The sequence below is a fragment of the Rhinichthys klamathensis genome, unplaced genomic scaffold (assembly GCF_029890125.1).
Source record: "Rhinichthys klamathensis goyatoka isolate OS25496 unplaced genomic scaffold, OSU_Roscu_1.1 h1tg000419l_1, whole genome shotgun sequence".
NCBI lineage: Eukaryota > Metazoa > Chordata > Actinopteri > Cypriniformes > Leuciscidae > Rhinichthys > Rhinichthys klamathensis.
The window spans coordinates 462,391-482,820 of record NW_026606917.1 but is presented as its reverse complement, the minus strand read 5'-3'; the positions used below and the strand labels follow the sequence as shown (position 1 = coordinate 482,820).

The 20,430-nt window shown below is 40.6% G+C and overlaps 1 protein-coding gene across 2 annotated transcripts in view; it reads right to left on the bottom strand.

The window, feature by feature from the left end:
- The window catches only part of zbtb46 (zinc finger and BTB domain containing 46), a 79,460-nt gene that overhangs the window by 37,260 nt on the left and 21,770 nt on the right, over window positions 1–20,430 (bottom strand). For both annotated transcript variants that reach the window (XM_056235292.1, XM_056235293.1), the window contains exon 2: window positions 15,965–16,966. In XM_056235292.1, coding sequence (XP_056091267.1) covers window positions 15,965–16,931 — 967 coding nt within the window. In that variant the 5' untranslated portion in view covers window positions 16,932–16,966. The remainder of the gene's footprint in view (window positions 1–15,964; window positions 16,967–20,430) is intronic.

Genomic DNA, 20,430 nt, shown 5'->3' with positions numbered 1-20,430 from the left:
GATGCACTTAGTAGTTTACCTAGGGCACACCCATTTATCTATTAGCTTCTAGGGACAATTTGTATGACACACTCATACTCCACTGCTCTATGATCACACCTGTGAGCACATATGACACACACATAGCACATCTTGCAACACAAACCAATGGCAGAATCTTCTGTCCAGACGCAGCTGTGGTGTTGTAGCTACAGTTCATGCATCAGCCATTGCCCACTTTACACACACAGACATAGGAATTTCCCCTTGCACCTTTAACGCCCTCTCCCCTAAACCTCTCCTTATTTAGGAGCGAGGGAGAGCAGGGTGCAGCCACAGGGAGGAGGCGAGGGAAGGGCAAGACAAAGGGTGGAGGGTCGAAAAGAGTTGGAGAGGGTGTGGGGTTGAAAAACGAGTGTGTGTGTGTGTGTGTGTGTGTGTGTGTGTGTGTGTGTGTGTGTGTGTGTGTGTGTGTGTGTGTGTGAGGAAGGGAGATTTTGCCCTCCCACGCCGGTTGTGTGAGTGTGTATGTGTAGCAGGGCCAATCCGACACACCCAGAGGGCAGCGAACCTCCACATCCTGCCCGGGGCGTCCGTTTGTCCAAACAGCTCACTTCTTCCTCTTCTCTACTCTCTCTCTATGCTCAAACCAGTCTGACTGGAGGGTAGAGAACAGGAGAGGGTGGGGGTTTGTCTATAAAGAACAGAAACCCCCCGTAAAACCAGAAGAGGAAGAAAAAGCCACGGAGTAAAATACACCAGAAGAAAACAAACAGCAGGGCGTTGTCCTGCCCTGAATAGGGAAGTTTGATGGTTTGGTGGTGTTCTAAGCCCTTCACACACTCTCAAACACACACACAAGCACCTCTTACCCTCTCTGTCCACAGCAGTGAGCTCGGAGCTAGTGCACAGCGATGACAAGAAGTACAGCAAGGACCCGTATGCAAGTCTTTCAGAGTGTCTAAACACTAGACAAGTCAAATGATATATCCTGTCAGGCCTATAATCATTTCCCAGAATGCTCTCTTCTCTCTCTTCCCCTGTGTCTCTCAGTGATCAGTCTTTAGAGTGGCTACCAGCTACAGTCATCACATACCACTGCAAATCTCCTGATTTCAAAATGGGATAGAGCAGGGGTGTCCAATCCTACTTCGGGAGAGACAAAGTCCTGCAGAATTTAGCTCCAACCTACACAACACACTTGCCTAGAAGTTTCTAGTAATCCTGAAAACCTTGATTAGCTAGTTCAGTTATGTTTAATTAGGATTGGAGTTAAACTGCAGAAAAGTGGCCCTCCAGGAGCAGGACTGGACACTCCCTGTGATGGTGCATCTCAAGGACACAGAGGTCTCAGTGGTCTCCAACCCTGTTCCTGGAAGCTCCCCAACAGGACACATTTTGGATGTCTCCTTGTTCAAACAAACTCATCAACTCGTTACATGAGACCCTAAGATCTGAAATGATTGGGTTAGATAATAGAAGCCTCCAAAATGTCTACTATTGGAGAGTTTGTGGAACAGTTGGAAATCACTGACATCAAGCAAACCTGCAAGGATTTTCTATGAATGCTACACCATCCGACCAAAAGTTATAACTGTTGCTGCAACACAGGGGTATCCAACACTGCTCCTGGAGGGCTACTTTCCTGCAGAGTTCAGCTCCTTCACACCTGCATGGAAGTTTCTACGGATCCCGAAGACCTTGATTAGCTGGTTCAGATGTGTTTAATAAGTGATAGAGCTAAAGGCTACGTCTACATTAATCCGGATCCATTTTAAAACGGTGTTTTCGTTTCAAAACGCTCTCTGTCCACACTAGCGTTTTCAAGCATTTTCCAAAAGTTTCTCATCCACATTGAGACTTCAGAAAACGCTAAATTCACCTTACTGCGCATGCGTAAAACCTCGTAAAATGATGATGATACAGATGGAACAGACATCATAATGTTCTCATGCTATTCTTCTGGCAAGATCATTTTATTAAGTCAAATATTCACTGATACATGCAGTCACCATTATATGTTTGGTCTAAAACAGACCTGCTCTCATGTTTTGCTGCAGGACAGCAATTGCGAGTACATTTTCTGTCATCTTTGCAGGACTGTGATATGAAGAGAGTACAAAGTAACATATCTTTAGCAGCAGTGTGAAAGTGAATAGCACATAACAGGCACAATACCGGTATACACATACATATCTATCGGTTCAATAAGCGTCACAAGACTAAACATTAGTATCGTTTTCAAATACCTCCGTTTTCACAGTCCACATTACAACGCGAAAAAGCTGGTTTCAAATTTATCCACTTAGGAGAGCGTTTTCAAAAAGCTCAGGATTGCTGTAACACAACTGGACGATGAGTCCAACGGATCAACCTGTGCTTTCAGAAATTCAATTTGCCATATTCCTAGCTGATTTCAAACCGATCCATCATTTTCCACACTCTCAAAATGGATCTTTATGCATTCCCATCCATCCAATGCTTCAAGCTTTCTTCAGTCTCTAAATACCATTAAACTGATCACAACATGTCTGTCACAAGTGTGGACAGGCCCTCTCCATTAAAAAGGTAAGAAACACAAAAATAACTTTTGAATAATAGCAGGACAATCCTCGTAACCCCCACGGCATCCGGAAATTCTGAAGGCGAGCGGCGAGAGCAAAGCACTTTCCCCCACCCGATGTATTGTGATTAGAGGGATTATCCTTCATTAAACAGCCCACCACGCTACTAAGGGGCTTGTCTCATTGGGTTTCTCTCAAGATGTCTATTACTTTCCAATAAGCCAGATGAGCATTGTTTTTCCTTAAACTGGTTAATGTAAAGAAATCTTTATTGTGGGTGGGGATTGATTTGGACTGATTACAAAACAAGTGCTAGTGCTTTTCACACAAAGAAATTTAAACAACAGAACGATGGCTTAGTGGTTACAAGGGGTGAAGCGATTCATCGATGTGGATCGACACATCGATCAAATGTCTAATGGTATGATCAATCCAATGCGTAAAATCGCATTTATATATATATATATATATATTTGTTTCAGCGGGACCTTTACTTACACTCTCCACATTTCCATCAAGCAATGTCTGTCTATTAGAGATGCGCGGATGAGCTCCAACGTCACCTGAATCCGCAGCCAAAAACAAATCATCCAACCGCACCAATAATTATCTCTGATTTAAGTATCCGCACCCGATGGGCAAATTACAATTATTCTTATGTGTTGTTATGATACATGGATGATCATCACCTTCAACAACTGCATCTCTAATGGTAACCTAATACACTGATGAATGAGCGCTGCTTTTAAATAAACATTTCTTTAAAACAACATTTATTTGACAGAATTTCATTCTCTTAATGGCATAAACAGGCTTTACTCCCTTGAAACTTAAACTGGAATGTCACTGTTTCTGTCACTGTGACTTCCCGAACAGGCGAACACGCACACAAACACTTCACAGCCGTTGCATATTACATACAGCACTTGATTCATCTTTGTTAACCACTTCACTAAAACGCTCCCACACGGTACTTTACTTTCTTTCCTTCCTTTTGTTTTGTTGTAAATCCTTCTTTTTTACTTCACTCTCGGACCTGCTCCATTTCTGCTTGAAAAAGCGGACCCCGCGCAGCGTATATCTTAAAGAGAGTGCAAATTAGTGCCTGTCGGAAAAAAAATTACATTTTAGACATGCTAATATTTTAGAGAATGTAGTTAATATTTTCGTTAATAATGATTTATCATATCCACCTGCGACCCACCCGAAATTAATCAGAATGTTATTTTTATTACTTGACCCGCCCGATCCGCAGATTATCCGTAGCGCCCGCGGATATAACCGTGATTCGCGCATCACTGCTGTCTATGCACTACCGCCAACGCATGCATTCTCGTTTAAACTCGCCCGTCAAAGCTTTACAATAAGGACTGCCTGCTGGCGCGGGACAGTTGACGGAACTGTCACTGTCCCAATCGGGCCAGTGTTGCATCGTCACGAAAGTTTCTCATTTGAGCGTCTTTTTAAGCCTTGCCAATTGAATCATTCAAGCGCAAGTAGATGTGAAAGAAGATAAACTCGTCTGCGCAAAAACTGAATTGAGTTCTCTTTCGCTTCTTTTTGCGCTTTATTTTTGTGATTTATTTTTCTAAATGAATGTATTTTTTCTACAACTGGAGTACCTCATTTTTGTTGTTTCCTAATGAGGACTAGATTTTGCACATTTGATCACAGAAGCCTGAAAGACTTTCTTGACTGATGTCATGTCATAAGCTGTCATCAGATTACTGATCTCATGTGTGACTTGATTTTGTTTCACAACCATTTATTTTTCTTTATTATTAAAAATAAATAAAGTGCATACATGATGTGCAATTTTCAGATAAATGTTCATGTTATATTTTGGTTGCATTTGAGAGTTAAATAAAAATGTAACTGGTTGTGTTAAATAGGCACATAATATCATAACATCGATATATATATCGATCAATATACCCCTGAATAAAAATAATATTGTAATCATATCACAGAAGTTTTGAGGTATCGGAAAAAAGCTCTTAATTTTTAACTCTCAAAAGTGCACCAGATTGATGAATATAACTTAAAAATGTACAAAATGTTCTTCCTGGGGGGGCCATACCCCCGGACACCCCCAGAAGGAACAAGGTCCACCCACCCCAGTTTCACAAAATCCTGTGGGGAAACACTGCTATTTGTTGGCCCATGGGATTGGGATGGAGCCCGGATGGTAGAGATGGGCACTAGGCTACATTTGTTACTGATACAACTCAAGTGTGGGGAAGGGGCAGGCCTGCGATCTGCTGAGCAGCTCAGGCATTCTGCTACATGGGCAGGGGGTGCTGACGTTTTGGAAAATTACTTTGCTATCATCGTCATCTTCATTGGCCAAAGCCGAGGCACCATGGTGTGTCCTGGCTTGAGGCACCTCTTGGTTTTAGAGACCAAAGTGTCTATATATAGTGCACGTGTAAAGGATTCTGGGAGGGGTAGGTACTCAGAGACCAGAGCACTGAAGCAGGAGGGAACTCCACCACAAGGCAGTCTGGATTTTTCTGCCCATGATAAAGTCCAGAGTGTTCACTTTCAAAGACACTGACGGTAAGACACATAGGTGGGAGGTGTGGAGGAGTGACAGACATGTCATTTCCAAGCAGAGAGAGTGAAAGAGAGACAAGGACAGTGGGAAGAGACCTAAACGCAGTTAGTGAACCTGAAACCTGACCAACAAAAATAGAACAAACAAAGGTTAGATCAATTATAAATTGACCAACAACAAAGAAAAAAGATAATTTCCTGCTATACACTCACAACACTTTAAGTGATTATTGTCTGAAATGTTTGAGAAATTATTGACTGTTAATTAACAGTATGTCACACAAGCAGTAGACTGACATTAGGTTGAAAAATACAAAACAAAAAACCAGAGTATTCCCTTCCAGAATCAGGCATACTGCTGACTTGGTGGCCATCTTGGTAACTCCCTGGGGCAGCTATTTTCCAATTGTTCCAAGTACTACATGAAAGAGGAAAGTCCCAAATCTCCAAAAACTGTTTGCTAAGCTTATGTTTATTGCATTTATCACATCACCAATAAAATCTGACCGCAAAACTTTTTCATGTCATGTCTAAACCTTGTTTTTGCAAAACTATTTTGAGATTTGCATTATCTATAAATCATGCATATGAGACCCACACAATGTAGGTTACCATCTACACAACTATTTTCAAATTAACGTACATTTTAGAGAGAAAAAAGAAAAGAAAAGATTGGCTCTTTAACTAAATGGCAAGACTTCCTTTCCAACCGACACTATATTAAGCATTGCGATTTCTTCCATTCCTTCCAAAGTGGTCAGCTTCCTCATTACATTGTCTCTGGATTCCTTTGACCAGTATTAGTACTTAAACTAAACGTTAAAAAACGCTACCTGGTCAATTCATTCCTAATAATGTGGCCTGTTTCACCTTATTGTAGTTGAAGACTTGTTCTAGCGAGGGAGGAACAGAGGGAGACTGAAGAGAGAGGCGACAGAATGGCATAGAGCAAGGCGGAACACAAGAACTCTGTCTGACAGTCCGACATGACGCCTTACCCCAGAACAAACAAGCATTCAGCTACATTGAGGGGCAACCCAGAATGCCATGGGGGAGACGGAGGGAGAGAGAGAAACAAGAGAAAGAGAGAGAGAGAGAGAGAGAGAGAGAGAGAGAGAGAGAGAGAGAGAGAGAGAAGAGCGCTGTGAAGGTCATCTGGTGGGATGGAGAGTCTCAATCAAAAGAAAATAAGGAGGCACATCAGATGAGAGGGAGAAGGAAAACAGAACCAAACCAAAAAAATAACCTACTATAAGGAGTGAGTAAAGGCATAAGAAAGAAAGAAAGTTAGAAAGAAAGAAAGGTGTGAAGAGAGACTGTTAAACTTCTTTTGTAAAAGTTCAACTTGTGAAATATATAATCTATTTTAGTTTTATTGCAGAGGGAGGAAATATGAAAGTAGATTTTTAAACTGAGAGAATGCGACGAGGGAGGGGAAAATCCAGAGGTGATCAGGGTGGGAGGGTTGAGATCTGTTCACGATGTTTTAAATATTAAAGCTATTTCAGGTTTAATGAGGTGTAAATACTATGGGGAGAGTGGTAAGAGGATGGGGGTTAAAGGGGCCTCACTCTCATTATTTCAAGCGCACACCTTTAGACTATAGAGACCCAGAGCGAGGGAAGTGAGAGTGAGTGTAAAAACAGAGAGATAGAGCTGATGAGCTGGGTAAAAGACACAGAGCGGGATGAAGACGCAATCGAAGGACATTATGTGAATGAATAAAATGAAGGAACAAAAGATTGAGCGAATGATTAGAAGAGTGAGTGAATGATGAGTGGAAGGCGCACAAGTGAATAAAATGAACGAACAAGTGAATGAACAAGTCAGTAAATGAATGAATGTACGAGTCAGTGAATGAATGAATAATGAGTGGAGTGCATAAAATAAATGAATAAATGAGTACGTGAATGAGTGAAGGAATGAGTTAGTAAGTGAATGAATGAATGAATGAGTGAGCAAATTAATGAGTAAATGAATGAATGAATGAGTCAGCAAGAATGAAAAAGTGATTCAGTGAGTGAATAAATTAATTAGTGAGTGAGTGAACAAATTAATGACTAATGAGTGAGTGAGTAAATGAGTCAGTAAATAAGACAAATGAGAATGAGTGAACAAGTAAATAAATAAATTAGTGAGTGAGTGAGTGAGTAAATGCGTGAATGAATGAATGAATTAGTATGAGTTAGTACCGAGGACTGAGTGACCAGTGAAAACATGAATAAGTGAATGAATGCATGAATATTAAGAAAATGTTTGTAAAACTCTGTGTGTGTGTGTGTGTGTGTGGGGGGGGGTGACTTCAACCTGTGTGCTCTGACTCATGGGGACCATCAAAGATGGGTAGGTTTAGGGGTAGAGTTAGTTTAAGGGGAGAGAATATGCAGTTTGTACAGTAAAAAACTACATCCATGGAGAGTCCCAACAAATATACTAAACCAGACGTGAGTGTGTGTTTGTGTCTGAAATCACATAAAAGCACTCAATGACCACATATGCATCTGTACGCAAATAAACACAGATACCTGAGAAAGCACCCACTTCTCTTCTGATAAAGATTCACAATTTAAAAACAGAATAGCACATTAACTTTTGAAAAACGAATGAATGACCTAAACATGGGAATTTTGTCTTGTGGAAGGGGAAGGCCAAGATGATCATCTTCTCATGTTCCTATAGTCTCTTTCTGATCAACCGATATCCTTGCTCATGAAAAGATCATCTAAAATAAAGTTTCAGTGACCATTTCCTGAGCAGCCTCAAAAATCCCCCAGAAGATGAAGTTCACAGCCGCGGCCAACCACAGAAACCCCCCTCTTCAACAGGGAGTAAACCTGAAACATGAACAACACTGAAACGAACAGATACCATGACATCACATCAGAGACCCATGGGTAAATTTCCTTCTGAAACTTCACTCTATGGTGGTCATTTTTTGACCCGAAAAGCGAGTGCCAATGCTAATGCTAATGCTAATGCATTCTGTTGTAGCCTCTAGCATTAGACACGGGCTATGGAAAGTCTACTAGCACAAAAAGGATTGTTGTTTTAAGAGACTGTGAGGGAGCTGTGACTCAGGTCTGTGAGTCCACAGTGTGTTTGTCTGTAAGTGAAGAGCGTGGCTGCTCGATCTGGCTTTCGGAAGAGCGTTGAGTTTCTACATTCACATTTCACACTCCTGATGATGAGTAATGTAATCATACCACATGTAGATGGGTGGGGACAAACTCATACAGCTACTATTAATACAACAAATAACTGTAGGATGATGTGAAGAAAGATGAGCAATATGACAACAAAGAAATGAACACATGCATCTTTGATAGCGGCATTGCTCCTCTCACAAACACTTCAGGTTGCTTAATTATACCTTACACAAATAAATGAAAGTTACAAACTCTTCTAGCACCTGAAGCTTGATTTCATGCGCCATTTACAGCCCGTAACTATTTTACGAGGTGGCGATTTCAGATGAATTCGGAAACTTATTGTTTTTAGAAACTCAGCGGGGTCTAAGCATATCATAGGAAAACGTACAGATTAAATTGTATGAGTTCAAAGAAATGAGCCAAAATGTAAGTGTTATGATTTAGTTCAGAAAGGAATACATAAGCAACACATTTAAATGGCACTGACATTTGAGGGTAACTCTACCGCCCCCTTGTTCCTGCCACAGTAATGCAAGAACATTAAGTATGTCCAACAGTTGTGTATGCTTAATGTGCTGGCTAAATATTTACCTCTCTTTGTGTGTGTCTGTGTGAATGAGCGGTGCAGTTTAATCTACTACACTTACTCAAGCACGCATGGCTTATGGGTTTTTCACCATCTACCGTCTCACTATTGAAGACACTGCACATGAAAACACGGAATTTGGGGAAAAAAACAAGATTTCATAGGGCCCTACGATATTAATGTAAGAATAATCACCTAGCATATCCTGGTCTGACGCGTAGCCTAGAAACATGTAGAAGTGTACATCTCATTTAAACTTAGCAGAATAAAAACAAACAAACAAACAAACAGAAACATATTGATTGTGATATTATGACGTTTCTTCACAGTTTCAGAATCTGCATTTTCGGGAAACCCGTCCATTATGACGCCTGCATATTCTGCATCCAGTTTCAACACCCTTTCAACACCAAACATCTGCTAAACATCCAGTGCCAACCCCCTCTCTGGAACTGTGAAGGCTTGATGCCATGTGTTTGCCATCGGTCAGTAAGATGCTCCGAAAGGGAATGTCCAGTCATGGCCAATATATTCAACAGAGCCCTAAACAAAAGGGCGCATTTGAAACATAAGGACAGTATACTGTATGCAAAGAAGAATTGGTATGCAAATCAGCCCATTGGCATTTTTCTGGTTCTTATCTTACAACATTTATGCAGAAAACAGTACCAATAAGAATTGAGATAAATAAAGTGATTACGTTTTTTAGCAGACGAGAGAAACCGCTAGAAGCTTTACACCGCAGTCCTGACTGTCTTTTTTTGGTCTTGGCTGCTTAATCATGTTAAAAACCTTATCCACACACACACACACACACACACACACACGTTTTTTCCTGTTCACATTCCGTGAAAGTGGTTTCATGTTTTATGGGGACTTTTCATAGACATAGTGATTTTTATACTGTATGAACTGTATATGCTCTCCCCTTACACTAACCTTACTTCTAAATCTACCCATCACACAAAACTTTCTGCATTTTAACATTTTCAAAAAACATCCCTTAGTATGCTGTTACTAAGGCCCCATCCACACTACTACGTTTTAGTTTAGAAACGGAGACCTTTTGCTACGTTTGCACCTCCCGTCCAGACTAAAACGGCAAAAACGAAGACCTAAAACGGAGAAGTTTAGAAACGCTGCCGACCCTGTTTTGCGTTTTGAATCTCCGGAGGGCGTTTTAGTGAAGACGGGTCAAAACGGAGGACTTTAGAAACGATGACGCAGAGGCTCACGCTCGGCTCTCTGATTGGGTGATTGGTTTGTGAGAAAACATACAACAGCCTGGACTACCAGTTACGTTAGTGACTGCAACATGGATAACGAATTACAAGCGTTACTGACTTTGATGTCTTTGCTAGCAGCTGTTGTGCAAGTAAATTCTGCATTTTACAATGCAATAACTGGCTACATGCGCCAGAGGGAAGCTATTATTCGAGCGATCTGTGACAATTCGCGTGTACAGCGGCGGTATCGACCGTACATAGAGCGTCGCTCTTTGCAGAGGTAACTTAGCTACTTTCTTCGTCAAATCTGAGGAATAGTCAGTCAATCTGTTTCCTGTTTACACCGGCACACGCATGCCCAGTGTAGGTTAATGGTCACGTGATCCGCGTTTTCAGTTTTAATGTGGACGGAGATCAATTCTAATACGCAGCTAAAACGCTGGTGTGGACGGAGATCGTATTCGTTTTAATTCTCCGTTTCTAAACTAAAACGCAGTAGTTTGGATGGGTCCTAAGCTGGTTTCTTCATGGGGACCAAAAAATGTCCCCCGTTTGTTGGGCCATATTTCCCCCATAATGTAGATATGCTGTTTACCAGCAACTCTCCCCCCAACCAATCAACCAACCAACCACACACCCACCCACACACACACACTTTTCAAAATGCAGGTTGAGTGATATCCTGCGTCTAGCCAGACCTTCATACCAAGAGCATGGTAATTCAGATATACAGTTCTATAAACATGCCAACCAACAATTACAAGCTTCTTAAAACCATTCGTCTGTCTGTGCACAATGCAACTTGGACATCAGCATCCTGAGATCCCATTTAGTGTTGTCAGCAAACAGCACCATTAACCGTGCAAACCATTACCCCTGCAACTAGACACTTCCTGTGCCCTTTAACCAAATCTGGGAAAACTACCTGGTGACTGGACATCAACACAGACACGGATTGCATGGAAGCTGAAATCCCTTATGAAGGCATTTATTTAGAGTCCTACAATTACTGAAGCTCTAAAGCTTCTATTCATCTCAACATGCTTACGTGAAGTATAACAGGTGGGTGATAAAATACACTGAAATAAATAATCTTTGTTTACTCTGTACAGTCATTCAAAGTCACAATGAGAAATAAGTACTTCATAAAAAGTAAATACAGGTAAAATCTTCTCAAAATGACTTATTAATTAATTAAATATAGAATTTATAATTAAATAAAATATCTATGTAGAAGACATAAGCCTTTCACAAAGATTTCAGCAATATAGCATATCTGACACACAACGCAAATGCAGCCTCTACGGTTAACATGGTGAGGACACCAACCAAGTGTGCTCATAATATGCTTTGTTGATGCAGCTTGAAATCCATCAACATGCAACAGTCAGTAATAAAATAAGAACAACTAGCCTAGACAAATTACAAGCAGAGATGAATAGGCCTACTAAATAACAAATTTACAAAGTCTAACAGTAGTATTCAGGTACAGAAATGAATAATTAAGCCTAAATGTAAAATAACACTATTTGTTCAATGGAGAACTGAAATATAGTTTTATCTTTGTTAAGCTGTATTTTTATTAACATTAAATGACACAGACAACAGTAGGTGTCTGCTGTCACTTTACGACTGAAAAAACTGACAAACATACGTTTTTTCTTTCTCAACTGTTCACTCATGACATAAACAAGAGAATACTTGCCGAGAAGGGTATTTAGACAAGTATTTTGAAATAATTTTGTGTTTATGTGTCCGTTCAAGGGCAAGAAAACGCGAAAGAGGAATCGATTCGGTGTTCGAGCGCCAGAGGTGCAGGGTAGTAACATTTACTTGAGTATTTTTTGGGAAATATTTGACTTTTAAGAGTAGATTTAATTGTGGGTACTTTTACTTTAACTCAAGTACATTTCTAATAAAAAAAACTGTACTTTTACTTCGTTACGTTGGGCGACGTTCCTCTCGTTACTTTATTTTAATGCAATATGTTGTTAAAAGCGTAGTTTATTCTAAGCGCGCGCTCTCTCTTTTTTCTGGGCATGAGCGATGCTCAATTCACAAATGAATCACTCTTTTGAGTCGATTCTGTTCAAAGTAGGGTGACCAGACGTCCCGTTTTTCCCGGGACAGTCCCGTATTTCAACTCTAATTTTAGTGTCCCGACTTATTATGAAAAAATCATGTTTTGTCCCGTATTTCATCGTTAATATATATTTTTATATATTATAGGTTTCGTTTTCGAAAGGCTACGTGAATATGTATGTATGTTATGTTCAAAACCGTGTAGCGCGCGCATGACAGAGAGGGAGAGAGCGAGAGACCTTGCGTGTGTGTGCTATAGTACGCATTAACCCGGTTCTGTGTCGGTCCCGTATTCAACTCCGAGAAATCTGGTCACCCTAGTTCAAAGACTTCATCAAACAAGTTGGGCAGATCTGTCTAAATAGGTTCGCGAATCAGTTTGAATGATCTGTTCAGTTTCCTCACGCACTGAATCGTCTCAGAGTCGTAACAGGAAGATTTAAGAACATCAAGAGCGTTTATGAAGTGGCGGTCACAGTCTACAGTACAGTCTCGAAAGTAAATCTGCAAATGCATCATATTTTTTTGCCAGCGATGAAGATCTTTATTAGTTGAACATCTTCGTATGTTACTTCGTAAGCTGTCTGTGAATGAATTATTCCACACGAGTCGACACGACGATACATTCGATTTCATTCAGGTAATACATCTTACAACCAAACAGATTATTACGCCATATAGCACTACTACAAAGTATGACATTGCCCCTTTTTTGGACATATACATTACTTTATAGTTATACATTAAATAAGCTATCGTCCAGTTTATGAATGTGTGTACACACACAATGTGTATTGCGCTGTGGCGTGCGAACTCGACTTGAAAACGAATGCCTTTGCCTGCCTTATTAGACACAGTTAACCAGTTTAAAGATGCTTTCATAAATATAGCCTACATTTAAATACATTTTGGAGAACAGACAGAAGAAGATCCTTGCATTTGATCGTTATTTGTGTTGGGCATGACATGACTGCCATCCCTTTACATTTGAATGCAAAACTCCATAGAGTCACTTTATTCCGACATTGTCTAATGTAGTTGTATACGTTATTACAAACCAAAGGACAGGCAATGGTTTTCGGGCTATAGATATAATATACAGATATACAGAAATAATGTTTGTCTCTTTTGTTTTTGCAAAGATAGCTTATCTAATTATGATAATTTTAGTCATTTAAATGAAAAAATATCTAAATAATATCATGTTATATATACAGTATATATATATATATATATATATATATATATATATATATAGGCCTATGTGATCCAAAGTAACTAGTAACTAACTACTTGAGTAGTTTTTTCATTGGATACTTTTTTACTCTTACTCAAGTAACTTTTAAGATTATTACTTTTACTTTTACTTTGAGTAAATATTTCTATAAGTACTTGTACTTTTACTTGAGTAAAATTTTTGGATACTCTACCCACCTCTGTCGAGCGCCATCTGAAACATGCCCCCACCCCCTCTCTCTCTTTCTCTCGCCCTCTCTCTGCGGCTGTGTGCACAGATAACGCGCGTGTTTGAATGTGTACATTTTGCAAAACACATTCAAATTATAAACTTTCACTCTATGATGGTTAAATGTAGCTGTTAATTCGCGAATCACATGCGTGCCCAACCGTGGGGCCTGGTCCGTACGAATCAACTGCGATCCGTTCCACCCCTAATATTTGATTTGCACTTTTGTAAAGAATCACTCGGTAATCATTTATTTAGTGTTTATTTTTATCTGCTTTCAAATAAAAAAAAAACCTGATCACATCCCTAGTTTAAACAAAACAAAACCATATGGAGCTACAAAAACGTAGCACTTTGTTAGCGGCTACGTTTCGGGTTTTGAGGACAAACCTGTCTGCCTCAAGTCCTCAAATATCTACTAATTCAGTAGGAAAATTACAGCCGAGTCCAAAACCCGGAGCAGGGCATGAAGGCTTTCGCAAAACAAGTCCTCTTTCTCTCCCCCTGATGTGACTTGTCCAAGGCTGAGCATGTATTGTGTACCAAAACAATATTCTCATCTTCGCTGAGCATCGAGATATGGCCCATATTATCAAATGACATCCAAAGCAATTTGCCGTTTTGCAAGTCCTCGGTTCCTTAGCGGACTGAGATTTGCACACGTTTAAGAGGGATGATTTTAGATCTGAAAATGTTTCGATTCCATTTACAACGTAATTAAATTGACCTCAAAAGCTTGACTAGAATATTAGTTTGGCTTATAGAGGCCAATGCGTGAGGAATATAAATGTGTACTATTTATGTTGCACACAAAGGAATGGGCGTGACGTTTGCGAGCATGTGTCTGTACGCCGTACAGAGAGCCGGTGTGTGTACTTAGATGTGTGGAGTCTTGCACTTGATATTTGATCTGTGGGGTTGGGTCAGCAAGCGGAGTTATTTCTGTTGGAGCCCCAGGTAGCAGGGCTGGCAAACAGAGAGGATGAGAGAGTGCCTCGAGAGTTAAGTAGGTAAACTCGCGCTAAGCTGATGCAGATCTCCGCGGATTCCCCTCCCTCTCTCCTTCACTTTATCCCTTCTTCTCCACACTTCAGAAGACCTTGGGGCACCCCCCATCCCAACACACTCGCACACACAGTTACAATTTAATCCTCATTCTGCCACCAAGGTCAATTCAATTATCCTGTTTTCTTAAAGTGTGTGTGTGCCCATTTCACAGTCGGCCTGCACAAATACACCAGAGATTAGAGCTGCCACACTTTTAATGATCTACATACCTATAAGCAACTGTATCTGAGACAGGTAGGGCCTCTTCCCCGCTTGCTAGTGTGATCTGTTCCTCAGCACGGATTTTGTTTTTAGGTTGATGAGGCTGCCTCGCGTCCCATGTGTCTTTCCGAAGTTAATGAGGAAATTAGTTTCTTCAACCCCAAATTCCCCACCTCAATCTGTAGTTTATCATGCTGCTATACTATAAGTGTTACAACAATAATGTTCATCTTCATCAGAGTTCTATTTCTATCTAGGTTTGAATTATACAATCAAACACGGTGGTAAAGTATTCCGGAAGATCTGACTCTCACGGGAATCGACGAGGCAGTGCTTGCATGTGATAAAGTTGCGTCCAAAATCGCATACTGTCGGAAAAAGCACTACATTGGATGAGGAATGAGCTTTGTGAGTGTTAAAAAAGCATGTTGCACATAGTATGAATGTAATCCGGATGTACTACATCTGCCACCTACAGCGTCAGTAGTGTGCTTTACTGCTATTAACAAATCCTCTCCCGTGGCCTCATGGGATAGTAAAGTGTCCATTCGATGCGCACTTCAGAATCTCGCCGGAAGTAGAAGGTCACTGGGTACTTTTCCCCTACTGTTTTATGAATGCTACAAATTTGGACATATTACTCATTTCATGTTTTGTTTTTCACCTAGACTCTTAAAAATAAAGGTTAAAAATGGCTTTTTTAACAGCAATGTCATTAAAGAAGCATTTTGGAAAAGTTAATAGCCTAAAATAGCCTTTTTTCTTAATGCGAAGAACGATTTATTAAATAGTGGAATCTTTTTCCATTTAAAAAAAACCTTTGTTGGATGGAATGGAAAGATTCAATGGATGTTTAAGGTTCTTCATGGAACCGTAGATGCCAATAATAAAACAAAAACTTTATTTTTAAGAGTGTATTATATAGTAGGGAAGCATGCATATTCAGATCCCTTCACCAAGACCTAACATACTTTCATTAAAAGGTAAACAATCGGCTCAATGATGTTGTCAAATCTTTTCCAGTTATTGAATGTGATATGATGATACTAATAAAGTAAGCAATAAAGCAACCAATTCAGCAATCCTACCTGGAATGTCCTGGTTGCCGTAGCTCCAGCCAGGGGTGGAGAGCATGGGCGGTAACGGCGAAGCTGTCCGGCTGTCCCCCTCACTCTGTTGGGTTATATGCCTGACTGTGTCCTTGTTCTTCCGGTTCTTCCGGCGGCCCGAGCCGGGGGGTTGCCAGCCCCCCTCTCCTCTTCCACCTTGCTCTCCGGGTGTGCCTTGTGCCCCTCGGCCAGCCCCGTCTTGCAGATTGGAGGGGGAGACCTGCTCCTCTTTGACCTGGACAGAACGGTAATCAGCAGGCCACAAGGGCTGCAAACAAGCATCCTCCTGGCTCTCATGGCTTTTGGGTTCCTGGTCCTCTTTGCCGTAGTTGCTACTGCCTTCATGGCAGCTAGCAATGGCTGAGTCTCCAGATGAATTTGCCGGGCTAGTGCGCCTGGCCAACCACGGTGAGGAGCTGCGGGCCGAGATCATGGACGCCAGTGCCTCCGAGGCTCCGCCCACACCAGGCCCAGCCCCGCCTCCAATAGAGCTCACCACGTTGCCCATCTCAATATCCGCTAGTTCATCTGCGAGCTCTGAGCGAATGCTGATGTCTAGCGCTGCCTTGATAAAGCCGTGACATGCCTGCACTATGTCGGTCATTTGAAGGTAGCTGGCGGCCGACATCACCTCAATCACATTCTTGCTTGTGAGCGCCAAGTGGGCAGAGTACATGAAGTCAAGGATGGTCTTGAAACCTTGGGCCGTGACAATGTCCAGGTGCGTGATGGTGGCCTGCTGCTCTGAAACCTTCTTTACCTGGCAATAAAGTGTCTTGAAGTAGCGGCTGCTGCCCAGCAACACGTTCTTGTGCGCCTTGAAGATCTTGCCCTCCACGATCACACACACGTCGCACAGGATGCCGTGCTGCCGCTGCTCGTTCAGCTCCCGCAGGAGCTGCCGGTAGTGCGACGTGATCTCCATGTCTTCCTTCCGGTTATTCATTGGACTAACGGGTGGCTGCTTCTCCTGAACAGAGTCTGGCGGAAGACAACATACAATAAACAAACCCTGGTTAGTGCAGTTGCAGTAGATGCAGGAAATAGACCACAAGTTCCTACAGCTTACACTAGTATACACTTTGGAGATTACCGTGAAACAGTTGGCATTAATAAACATTTTAAACAGTAGTATGGCACATTGTTTTGTTTTCACACGATATATGACCACATTATGTTCCATGTGAATGGTATCCAGGTATCACTGTCTTAAAAAATAAAACCTGTTATTTTGCATTTTGCAATTCAAGATTTCAGAAAATATCTTTCAAAAATGAAGCTGAACAGAACACTATTTTCAGCATAATACTGATAACCACAGAAAATCATTTTGGCTTGCACTAAGCACAAAAAACATACAGTAATCCACCATGAAGGTCATTTTTTGTTAAAGCACTTACGTATATTCAAAGTCTATTATTTTCTGCGGTAATCAACATTATACAGCAAATTCGGTTTTGAGCATGTCGAAAAAGAGAAATAACAGCTAACATCTGCCAGTTAAATTTGTCACATTAGAAATGCAATGTCAGATTTAGAGCACGGCATTGCGGGATACAATATTGTGTGCAATGTGCTCTATTGTTTGCTGCACATTTGGGCAATACGGGTATTCTATAAATACAGGCAATTCACATACTGTGCACAGTATACATACTACATACTTCAAGAATAGTATAATAATATGCTAATCCAAACACAGCCAATGACCCAGAGTAAGAAGTAGGCCCAGATTAACCCCTTGGAGGCCCAATCTGCAGACTTTTCCCCCACGTTTTTTTTTTTTTTTTTGCAATACTTTGGGAAGAAATATACAGGATTGTGTGAAATGTATTTGGTAAAATGGTAAAATGTGTTAAATGGAGCTGAGAGTACTTCAAATGGTAGCTGACAGCATTATCAAATTAGTCAAATTATTTAATAAATGAAAAACACAATTCTGCAGAAGCGCAGATTGCATGTGGGCCTGGCAATCAGGAAATATTTCTTCATTATGCTTCATTTGAAGGTGTCCAAATCTGTGTGGCAAACAGCTTTAAGATGTTTAAGTAGTGAGACAATTGACAGTCCCTGACATTGCTGGTAACCGCTTATGCACTTTGTAGAAATCTTAAGATTAAGATTAAATCAAGAGAAGAATTGCATTTTCATGGAGCGCAGCATCAAAATCTAGAAATTCTCACTTAGCACCGAAAACCTGCCTCCATAAAAGACGCCTACCAGCACAAAACCAGGCAGAAGAAATTGACCATAGCTTTGAGTTGTTATTACTGAGGTCTTCTATCTCTGTAAAAAGTCATTTAAGCACTAAATGTCACTAAAATGCCATTATGAAGCAGGTGACATGCATTGGCCAGCTCTGATGGCTTGAGGCTGATTGTCTTCTGGGCTACAGCCATCACCTTTCCTCGCTAAAAATGAATTATCTGTTTGGCAGATCCATTTTCCACTTTATTATTCAACTAACTCACAAAATGGTAATTAAATGAAACAATTTAGCAACAAAAAAGAGAAAAGTGAGAAGAGGAGAGGCGATGATTTTTTTTAAGTGCTTTACACACTCACTGGGTGATTTTATTTGGCAGCTAATAAAGCGAACAGAGAGAAACATCATGATTAAAGGGTTGAACAGTGAACACCTGAGCATCTCTGCTATAATCATTAAGATAGAGAGATGGGGGAGGAGAGCTAGATGAGCCTATGCATTGTTCTTGAATGCGCACAGAGGAAAGAGAGAGAGAAACTACAAACACAAAACATACACTCAACTGGGAAGAGGGCATAGGGATGAATCTCACAAACCCCCCCAATTTTTTTTTTATACATATTATAAATAATGTTTAAAATAAAAATAAGCCTTTTTTAGGGCAATTTTTGCTAAATGACATCATTTCCATGACAGTTAAACACATGAACTCACAATTCTCAGTAGCCTTCAGTAATTAAAAAAAAATTGCATTACTGCAATGCAATAAAAAACAAATATTTTGTTTAAAATTCAAATATACTATTTAAAAAACGTTGTCAGTTACTTTGTCTGTTTTTGCTCCACAAACAAAAATCTCTTGTATTCATGAATATCGGCTGAGCGAATGATTCAATGACTCGTTTATACTGTATTAATGTGTAATACATAATAATACATTTATTATACTAAGTCTGTTTGAACACACAAACACTGAATTGCAATTCAATTCAAATTAAATGCCAAATTAAAATGGCTAAATCACAGTAATAAGAATTTGACTGTTTTCCACATTACAGGAATCACGACTGGGCCAAGAAAATTGTCTTAATGATAATACAATTATGCTTGATCTTTTTTCATTTAAATTTAATACATTTTTTTGTTTTGTTTTTTCTTCTGATTTTAACATAAACTATGATCCAGTTCCAGTCTTTGTGAGATTCACCCATAGACTGATTTCATGACAGCAGATGCCTGTACTAGCATCTCTTGCTAACCGCCAAGCCATGATTTCACTGACCCCTCACTGAGGCCCTGTCCCTAAGCCCTCGCGATCTTCCTTTGACTGGATGAGTCCACACTTTGACTGCCGAGTAGAAGTCTGCTGCAGAGCAAAGGTGCGCATTGAGGGCGCATTAGCGAGCACCCTTCTAAAACCTAAAATGACAAATGGGACACCTTAAGCTCTTGTGGACTTAAGAGGCACGTGCACGCGGCGGCCATTGTAGACAGGACCACAAGTTCACAAGAAGTGTACCATTTGGGACAGGGCCTGAGATGCGACTTCCTACAGAACATGCACTACATATTCACACATACGCAGATCCCCCCAATAGGCTACTAGCTTCCTCTGAGCAGCACAGAAACCATCCTGGATGGGGCTAAATCGCAGGGACGTGGAGTGTTACCAAATGGGGCCATGATTTGTTTTGTGAGCGTTCAGGCTGTCAGCTCACATCGGGCCGACTGCAGCGTGACAGCTCCCGTTCACTATAGTGACAGCAGCGTTTGCTGCGGGGCCGGCACACTTCAGGTCATGTTTAGGAAAGTTCCTCTCAACCTGATGGCTTGTAAGATCAAATCAATCCTCTGCCTCTCCCATGTCCACTTGTACAAATACACCTTACTTGGAAGACTGAAAGAAGAAGAGACTGACAGGGACAAGTGACTTTTTTTCTTTTTAATAGTTTTAAGTTAGCCTCCAACTGCTTCGCTTGAGGCTTTTTTGCTTCGATTGCCGTAGTTTGACTCGTTCTAAAGAACAATGGATGTATTCAGAAGACTAGGAATATGAGTCGCATAAACCATACTTTTATGGTTCGTTTTGTCCTTTTTAGGACAATCATTACTTTTGTGTTCCACTTGAGAAAGAAAATTCACACAGGTACGTTTTTGGAATGACATAAGGGTGAGTAAATGACGAAACTAACATCTGAAAATCTTTTCATCTATTCCACTTTAACCCTTAAAACTAATT